General features: G+C 42.7%; 1 protein-coding gene across 2 annotated transcripts; it reads right to left on the bottom strand.

The window, feature by feature from the left end:
* Window positions 1-4,645: 4,645 nt before the first annotated feature.
* On the bottom strand, window positions 4,646-9,335 carry LOC123402427 (calcium-dependent protein kinase 5). Of its 2 annotated transcripts, XM_045096351.1 has the most exons (8): window positions 8,297-9,335; window positions 7,783-7,926; window positions 7,529-7,681; window positions 6,996-7,111; window positions 6,418-6,585; window positions 5,536-5,760; window positions 4,779-4,920; window positions 4,646-4,696 (listed from the first exon to the last, which is right to left on the bottom strand). In XM_045096351.1, the coding sequence occupies exons 1-7, from the start codon at window positions 9,024-9,026 to the stop codon at window positions 4,813-4,815; spliced, it is 1,644 nt and encodes a 547-aa protein (XP_044952286.1). In that variant the 5' UTR covers window positions 9,027-9,335; the 3' UTR covers window positions 4,646-4,696; window positions 4,779-4,812. The 2 variants fall into 2 exon arrangements, with proteins under 2 accessions (XP_044952286.1, XP_044952285.1); XM_045096350.1 differs by having other exon boundaries at window positions 4,646-4,920; window positions 8,297-9,333.
* Between the last annotated feature and the right edge of the window lie 652 nt (window positions 9,336-9,987).

Raw genomic sequence — 9,987 nt, 5'->3', positions numbered from 1 at the left:
CTGCCGGAGCTCTAGATTGGTTTTGCTCAAGTTCCGCCTCATGGCGGCGACGTCTCTTCCCGAAAGCTCTCCCTCCTGATTTTTTCTAGGACGAAAGAGACTATATAGAGTTGGAGTTGGAGACTGCGGAGCCACGTGGGCCCCACGAGCCTGCCAGGCGCGGCCTCGGGGGCGCTCCTCCTCGGCTCGTGGGCCCATGGCTCCGTGTCTTTGGGTAATTCTTGTGCCAGTATTTTTTTTATATTCCACAAAAAATCCTCATAAGTTTCCAGGTCATTCCGAGAACTTCTATTTCTGCACAAAAAAACACCATGGCAATTCTGCTGAAAACAGCGTCAGTCCGTGTTAGTTCCATTCAAATCATGCAAATTAGAGTCCAAAACAAGGGCAAAAGAGTTTGGAAAAGTAGATACGATGGATACGTATCAATTACGAAGTCGTCACATACCAATTCCGTGAACATATTTCTGGAATGTAAAAGTTGGTAGAGACTTTATGAGCAAATCAGTCGCATGATTTGATTTGTAAGAAATGCAATATAGCGATATTACTTATTACGTAACATGTTTGCATCCAAAAAACACAAGCAACATTATCTTTGAATAATGGGTGGTGGATGTAGCCATGAGGTGTGTTTCAAAGACTCTCATGAGATGGCTACCACATCTAGTAGGAACACTAAGATTGTCTATGATCTGACATAGCGGGGATCTGATCAATGTATCCAATGGTATTGTTGTTCAGAATTCTCTCAAACTTAAAAAACCAGGACAAGATGTTTGATGCCTTTGGAGATATAGATAGATATTGCTGAGTCCTAACCAATTTTGCTTGGTGGATCCAATGGCATTATGGAACGTTGAGTCCCAATATCATTTCCATCATCTCTTGGTCTAAATAGATCTTTCTCTACGTCTAGAGAATGAACTACCATGAGAGTTACGAATGGATAAGATTTGTCCACAATGAATTTCTCCAATATATTTTGGATATAGACAGCATATTATACCATAATGTATGAATGAAGGTGCTCAAGTTGTAGTAACGAGCGGTATTTTGGTTTATCCAAATTCTTCACTTTAAACTCCGTCATTTAGATGATTACATGTATCGTCATTGCAAACACACGATCATGGATAATCATCATCGTAGGAGTAATCCTTGTGTATAAGGAACTCACTACATCGGTTGTACCATATGTACCGACAACAATAAGTCGTATGGTGACTTATTGATTTTTACACAATGTATGTTGTATTTTGTACTTCGATTCAGAATTGAGATTCCACGGGGAACCATCTATATCAGAATCTAGTGATCTACATGGATATGTAATCACTACATCTATCAACTGCAGGGGTAGATGATTTTGAAGTGCCAATGATATAAGTTATCGAAAAGAGATTCCACCTCTCGAGAATAGTTGAGTATCTGCGTGAACCCTTGTGCTACAATACTTGCTCTTTGTTTCACCACCTCGTTGTTCTCAATTCTGTTTTCTAGAAGAAAACTGGTGTAAGTATTGCTTATGAATACCTTCCCATTATTGAGCAAGATCATTTCTACCTAGATTATACCCTTTGCTTGAGTTTAGTCCGAGTGTTGTTCACACTTTGCCATGGACATGGTCTTTGGATCTGAATCATTTGAAAGGTTTTTGTAATCTAGTTGAGAAATGTATGTTGACAATTGTAGACTTTTGGTTATATGTTTCTCCAGAATCTATATATCAATATTAGTTGATGGAAATACGTTACCCATGGTGACTACTCGCGATTTCCCAATGCGATTAAGTCGGGTATTCCGATTTCTCGATCATTGTGTGCACTATGACCTGGGTTTGTGGAGGTTTCCCATCCACTAGGTATGCTACCCATTGGGTGTCTATCAACGTGAAGTTGACTTGCATTTACTGATTCATAGGCGTTGATTTCCTTGCTTGCGAGAAATTGAATCCTCATGTACTTTTGCCATGCATCTCCTCCTATTGCATCGAACGGGAAGTGGAGTGGTTTTCGTTGGTACCTCCGCTCTTTCAGGCGTACTTTTGCAGGATTGTAGGATTGGGTGACACCTTTATAGTTAGTAAATGAATCTGGCAGGTTATTTGCAATGTGCTGCAAATCTTCTGAACGCATGGTTCAGATCTTTGAGTACATGGATTTGAGACAGAAATGTGTTGATCATTCCACTAATTTCCTGGCATTCTTTACGGTACTTGAAATCTCCCCCTAATGCCTAGAACTATTCATCATGAATCAGCATATGGATTTGAATAACTCCCGATGCGAGGGGCTCGAGGTATTGACGGAAATACGGTTATTCCTCACATAGATCCCAACTATATGTTGAGGGGGCAATGTTGTATGCCGAGTAGTGATATCGATATGCAACCAAATTACCGGAAAATGGGAAATACCTGATAGATTTCCATGTATCAAAGATAGAGGGGAATAATATTATGCAGTTCTGTCATGAGCGTGTCAAATTGCATGACTCCAACATAAAGTTGGTAAGTTGCAACTTCAAAGTAAAGACAATGCAATGAGCTTAATTCTTTGGATAAAGGATTCTACCAAACCATTTTGAGTCTAGACATTAGGACAAATTGCTAAGCTTCAATCCAAGGACCATAGAGAAGGCACTCAAGGAGAATTCTGCAATGTTATCCATTCGATTTGCTTGAAATCGATGTCAGTATAATGAGTCAATGGTTTTGGTGTGAATAAATCATACACTCAAGACCATCATGTAGATATGTCTTTTAGAATCATGGAATACCTGAATAGTATAGTCAGTGGATGGAAAGAGCCACTTACCTCAACTTGATGCTTTCAAGGAGTCTGAGTGGTTCAGCGTAGACTTCAAGGTGCGCGGGCCTTAAAATTAGCTTCCCTGTGCCACATGTAGTGCATACAAAATCCAAAAGTTGTTAGAATTTAGCATCATAATAATCATAAACTATTAGAATTGCCGGTAGTTCTCGTTTGAACACAATGTCTCGATGATCAAGGCAAGTATGCCAAGTTTGTCATGCACAAGACATTTTGGAAAACTAGCTTGGGTGCAACATGCGCTACGAGTTTGTAGTACGTGTAGTACAATCGAGATAATACATAGAAAATGTGTTTTCCATATCCGTGGGGGTTGCCATGCGCGCCTCTTCCAGCGACATGGTTGCTGTAGCGACGAAGACCCCTGCGTCGCTACAGTGACGAGCAACAAAACGACAGTGTCAACCGTCCACCATGGAGTCTCCTGCTTTTCATGTTCTTCGCTTCTTCTTATCCTCGAAATCGCTCGGAAGGGAGCGTGTTGATAAGGTGTTAGAATGTACTCCCTTCTTTTCAAAATATAAGACATTTTAGAGATTTCATTAGAAGGCTACATACGGAGCAAAATGAGTGCATCTACACTCTAGAATATGTCTATGTACATCTGTATGTAGTTTATAGTGCAATCTCTAAAAGGTCTTATATTTAGGAACGGAGGGAGTAAGATCGAACGAGAGAGCAAGCGGGAGCAAAATGGTTGAATCAGTTGTTTGTTCCATTCAAGATCACAGTATATATATACAAGGCAACGAACGCGAATGAAATGGTGCGTCCGTTCGTAGGGATGCGAGGGAGCATCGTGACCGTTGCCGAAGCAATCGCACGAGATATTACAGAAGGAGGATTATCCTTTTAATTAACATAATTAATTAAATCCTAACACTACCAGTTGAAGCCCCCTTCCACCAACCATGGGATATCATTTGCAGCTCGCAATCGACAAAGGCCCTCCCACATAAGATATCATCTCTCAACCCATGGCTCTCCATATACCGACTTAGCTTGTCATTGATGAACATTTTCTAAATTAGTGTTTCTTTAAATCTAGGACACTTCTGTCTAAACATTACAAAAGTCATTAACATAATTTTGTAAAAATCGTTAACTTCAAAAAAAAATCAAAGAGTCATGTATTAGATGGGAGAAGATCTTTTTTCAAAATTCGGGATTTTTTTTAATTGTATTTTTTTCAAAAATCCATGGACATTTTTTTATATTCACGAAAATTTATAAAAAATGACATAACTTTTTTCTTGTACACTAATATTCTAAATCTGTCAAAAAATATTTTTTCTGAGGCGGATAGCAACACTAGTATTTTTTTACACCAAAATGGGAATGGGTTTCTTGGGAAGCGAATAGTAGCAACTCTCTTGCAATAAAAATGTAGGCACTTTTTTTAGAACGTAATAATAATAAAAAGTTAAAAGAAAGTAGCGACTACTTTGTCTCCTGTGCCGGCCCAAGAACTGCAAGGGGTGCGCGTTTTCAAGCTATTCAGTACGTGGAGAGCAAAATAGGAGCACTCCATGGCCGGCCGCCCTCCTACAACTGTCCATGGTCCAGGTGCAACCTCTTGCGCGCGTACTCAGTCCCATCCATTGAGCAACCTGATCACAGGATCATAGCATTACAGAAATGATAATCCGTCTCAGAAAGCATGCAGGCATTGCAGATCACGTTTACGCGTGGCTAAACTATATCAGGGCTTGGGTTCGGAGTTTCAAATATCAACAGTTAGATACCTGAACATGGTGAACCAAACAAAGCTCTGAGCGAAGCATTGCAGAAATCAATCCAAACACAACGGCTTGTATGAACATTTTCATGACCAGCTCACGCAAGACATGGGAGATTTCCCCCTACATTTCATGGACGAAATAGCACCAGTTAGATTTATAGGACCACCAATTAGAATGCCCACACGTACAACTGACAGCGTACAAAAATTTGCAGGCAGTGTCCCGTTAGCAGCATCTCATTCAGTCATGCTTATATTCAGGCTGTTCCTCATTGTTCTCCTCCCAACCCCCATATTGCCCTTTGTCATCATCGCAACAAACTCTCCATAATCAATGCGACCATCCTAGTGAACAAGAGAGAGACAAGGGCAATTAAATCAAAGCATTGTCGCAAACAAGCAGCAAGGCAAAATATATATGTGCTTCGAAGTTCAAAGGTTCTGCAGTGACAAATTAATCAGATATACTTGTCTATCATTGCATGACAAAAACATGTGCTCCCTCTGTCAACTATTATAAGAGCGTTTAGATCACTGGTGATCTAAACGCTCTTATAATAGTTGACAGAGGGAGTATTTATCATTTGGTGAGCATCTATGTCCCCAAGATGCATCTCTAGAAATCTTCAATAGAGAGCTTATGATGGTTTATGCACCCAGGCATTACAGTCTGGTTTTAGGAACTACAACAGCTATAGCATGTGGCATAATTTAAAGGTCATAGATAGTCCCTCTGGTTATAATCTAGTAGTATATAACTACCCTACATGTGTGGGTTATAACAAACTAATAGGAACATATGCAGGCTAATTTTAACATTAACGGTATTACTCCCTCCGTCCCAAAATAAGTGTCTCGACTTTATACTAGCTCTAGTACAAAGTTGTACTAAGCTTGAGACACTTATTTTGGGACAGAGGGAGTATATGTGTACGGCACTATAAGCTTCATTTAACTTACATTATCCTGGTCAGCTTCAATTATGACGTCATCAAGAAAAGCATCTGGCATATTATGCTCTTTGCAAGCTTGCTGGAGCTCATCCACTGTAATGTAACCACTACCATCCTTGTCAAAATAAGAAAAGGCTGCCACAAGATGTTCCTCTCGCTCTAGTTTATTGAGATGCAATGTAGCAGCAATGAATTCTATATAATCAATGGTTCCACTGTTGTCCACATCCGCCTGAAGTTATTCAAATGAAACCAAAATAACATGTAAGGCCATAAGTTACCCCTTTTAGGAGTGATTCTAAAATCCTACATTATAAAACATATAGTCAGTATGAAAGAGGACCAGTAACTTGATATATGGAGCAGGCAAGAAACTTGTGGTGCCAGGAGCTAGGACCTGTGGTTTCAGTACCTTAAATTTCTAGGGACTAATACGTAAAATCTGAAGAGCTAAACGAGTTTTTTTAAAAGCTTTGGAGTCGAGCTACGACTAAGACAAAAACGAACTGAAGTCGCACCATAGACACATCAGCACATCTTCCATGGAAATAAAATGATTGATTTTTCTAACTAAATAAGTGTAAGATTTTACGCATTAGTAAAGTAAGAAAAGTGTGTTAAATTTTGAAATCCTGGAATAGACCAGTTAAACAAACTAGTTTCAATAAAGATATTTATATCAAATTCATTAAGCTGAGAACAGTCTCACAGAAGCTGCAAACCATTATAAAACTAGGTTAGTAGAATAATATTAATGGCATTGCCTGTTTCCTACTCAGCTGTCCAAAGCTTAAGGCGCTTTCATATTGAGAAGTTATAAGATGCCTCATAGAAGAACTTAAGCTAGCAAGTCCAAACGAGCACTGTAACTGATGTTCAGCCAACTTACGGCTTCCATAAGATCACGAATCTCAGTATCTTTTAGTGTTGAACCATACTTTCGCATGCCTTCTTTCAGCTCATCATATGTAATTGCACCACTATTGTCTGTGTCCATTGCCTCAAACATTTCTTTTAATCCTGCAATCTCCTCCTCTGAAAGGCTCTCAGCAATTACCTGGTTGAATAAATGGAAATCCTTTGTTAATATAAAACCAAGCAATTGTGCCACATAAGACAAAACAAAATGGAATGCAAAAAAGAGTCGCACGACCAGATTACTAATTGTATACTAGACGAAGTAGTTATCTTGAGTAAATAGCAGACTGGCAATTCGGGGGTAACGGCAGTACATTAGTTGTGACAAGAGAATCCAATTGATTTCTTTAAAACATACATCATGTCAATACGAGTAATAAGAAGTTTTTGCCACATAATTCAGTAAAAACACTAACAAAGAATATTTGTGATGATAAAGTTAACACAAAACAAGAAAAACAATGAACATTATAACGACTATAAAGCAAATGGACATAACTTCACTGCTGCATATGGTTAATTACTATAGGATCAGCTAAAGGTACTCACTCGCAAAGCCATCTTCTTTAACTTATTCATTGCTGAGAACTGCTTGATGCGAGAAAGGACAGCTGGATCAAGTGGCCGATCAGGAGCAACTCCATGATCAGAAATCCAAGGGTGACCTAAAAAGTAAGAAAAATATTATTTTATATATTTATTACCCAATTGTACACGTATTGTAGATATATCTTACATTGTTGTGTACATACAGGATGGTTTGTTTTTCCCTTTTAAACAAGCATGATGTGAACTAATAGATAATAATAGGTGCATATCTGAGAACAATCCCATACAGATTAAAGTTAGAAATTCCCAACTGCACGAATTTATAAATTGAGGTTTCCATGAGTCAGAGAGAGAGAAATGGATCCTCTGAAATAATCTTATTTCTTATCAACCATAACAATGTTGTGCTTGTGCAGATATATGGCTTGAGGCATTACGAGATGGGCACACCGCTCAGGACAGGTATCAGAACATATTCAACCAGGGACCTGAATTAAGAAACAAGATCTGGAGTTCTGGTGAAAGTAACTAACATAGAACTTGATGCGCTGTTAGACGCTCTGCGGGGCGAGGATTCAACATTCTCATTATGAGATCTTTTGCACTATCAGAAATCACAGGCCAGGGATCACTATCAAAATCAATTACGCCTTTCAGTACTGCATCAAATATTCCTTGCTGAGTCTCTGCAATAAGTAGGTTCAGAAAATCAGCCTAGAACAGCAGTAAAAAGTTAGTGAGGATTTCAAGAATTAATCAAAGTTAACAATAAAACATAATGCTCTACCTGCCCAAAATGGTGGAACGCCGCTTAGTAGTATGTAAAGAATTACACCAGCTGTCCATACATCAGCTTCTGGTCCATAACGTTTGCGCAACACTTCTGGAGCTACATAGTAAGGGCTTCCGACAACATCAGTGAAAACTTGACCTGAAAAAAAACAGCAAAAGGAATTGTTCATAAGATAATTCTGAATAAAATGAATATAATAAGTGGTCCATAAGATACACATTACTCCTAACAAAGTGAACATATAGGACAAGAGAGAGTAGGGTAGGAACTAGGAACAAGGGGAGTTTAAAGCAGCTCCTATTTGTTGCATCTGAAAACCACTTTAGAAGCTGTTAACGATGAGGTTAAAAGATAACCCTGATTTTTTAACAAAGTAACACTGAATTCTAATTTTTGCCTCCATAGTAGTATATCTTGTGGGTGGCTGTGATCTCAATTCCACCAAAGAAACATTTAGATTCCACGGCAGCGGAAGGAAAGATAAGTTCCGTTGCCTGAAGTTACTCACCAGGCTTAAAAAACACGGATAGGCCGAAATCGATGGCCTTAAGCGACATGTCGTCATCCTTGTTGGCCAGCAAGAAGTTTTCAGGTTTGAGATCCCTGTGGATGACCCCGAGCGAGTGGCACGCCTCGACAACTCCTACGACGATGCGCGTGAGCTCGGCCGCCTTGCGCTCGCTGTAATGCCCCCGCTGTATGATGCGGTCGAAGAGCTCGCCGCCGCCACAGAGCTCCATGACGATGTGGACGTAGACCGGGTCCTCGTAGGCGCCCTTGATGGCGACGACGTTCCGGTGTCCGGCGAGGTGGTGCATGATCTGGATCTCGCGGCGCACATCCTCGACGTCCTCCTTGGTGATGAGCTTGCGCTTGCCGATGGACTTGCAGGCGTAGTCCGCCCCCGTGGCTCGGTCGGTGCAGAGGTAGGTGGTGCCGAACTGCCCCTGCCCGAGCTTGCGGCCGAGCAGGTAGTGGTCGTGGAGGCTCGGGGTGGGGTGGCCGAGCACGTTGGCCGTCAGCTCCGCTGGCGCGAGCGAGCCCCGGCGCATGCCGGCGGCGGGGGGCGGGGCGGCCGCGTCGGCCACGGCCGCCGGGCGCGAGGGCCGCTTGCCTGGCTGGGAATCGGCGTCGGCATCGGCGGCGACGGGCGCGTAGCCCGAGTCGTGGCGCTGCGACGCGCCGCGGAAGCTGGAGAAGTACTTGGATCTAAAGGTGACGCCGCACGTGTTGCCCATCACACGGCCGCGGGAGGCGATCTCTCTCGCATCTACCTGAAGCTCCGATGAGGCCTAGGATGAGGTCTAGGCTGGCTACGCAGTGGCGGAGGCGTCGCGGCGCGGCCGATGGAGCCGAAATGGGCGGAGGCCGCGAGGCTGAGAGTTGTTGCGGCCTCTGGACTCGAGAGTGGGCTGGAGGAGGAGGCGGCGGCGACTTCACGGCGGCTTCGCGGTCAAGTTTGCGGAAAGCGAAGCGAAGGTTGCGGCGGCCTTCCCTGGCTGTGCTGCGCCTGCGCTGCGTTTCCGTTGAATCCGGGCGGAAAGGTCGCACGGACTGGATATACAATTTGGCCTTGCTCCGGGTGCCCGCTACCGCCCACGGATGCAAAGAGCCAGTCGTGCAGGAAATGTTGGCTAGTTTTCTCCCACAAAAATAATACAGTAATTTCCGTCTTTTTTGGAATAATACAGTAATTTTCGTCTTTTTTTGGCTCGGGATGATTTTTTTTAAGAAATCATCCGTCTATTCAGCCTTTGAATCAACGTGTTGGTAGCCGTTAGATCACATCAGCTCCACGACAGTAGCGAGCACGCCAACTCCAACATAGCTTCATTGAAGCCTGGGCGGAGTTCCAATGGAGCATCGAGGGCGTCCGGGAAGCTCCATTGCAGCTTCGGTGGAGCTCCAACGCAACACCGATGCTCCAGCCAACCTCCATTGCAGTCCCGGCGAAGCTCCAATCCAACGCCGACAGGTCCGATGAAGCTCCATCGCAACTCCGACCGAGTTTCATTGAATCCGGAGGAGCTCCAACACAACGTCGACGGCTCCGACGGAGCTCCATGGCAACTCCGGCCGAGCTCCATTTGCAGCCCCAGGGAGCTCCAACACAGCACTGATGGGCTCCGACTCCATGGATCGCGTGCAGCTTGCTACATTGCAGATCCGCCGCCATGAGAGACTCACGTTGCACTTTCC

This window comes from Hordeum vulgare, chromosome 6H, assembly GCF_904849725.1.
Source record: "Hordeum vulgare subsp. vulgare chromosome 6H, MorexV3_pseudomolecules_assembly, whole genome shotgun sequence".
Lineage (NCBI taxonomy): Eukaryota > Viridiplantae > Streptophyta > Magnoliopsida > Poales > Poaceae > Hordeum > Hordeum vulgare.
This window is presented reverse-complemented; position numbering and strand designations above follow the sequence as displayed.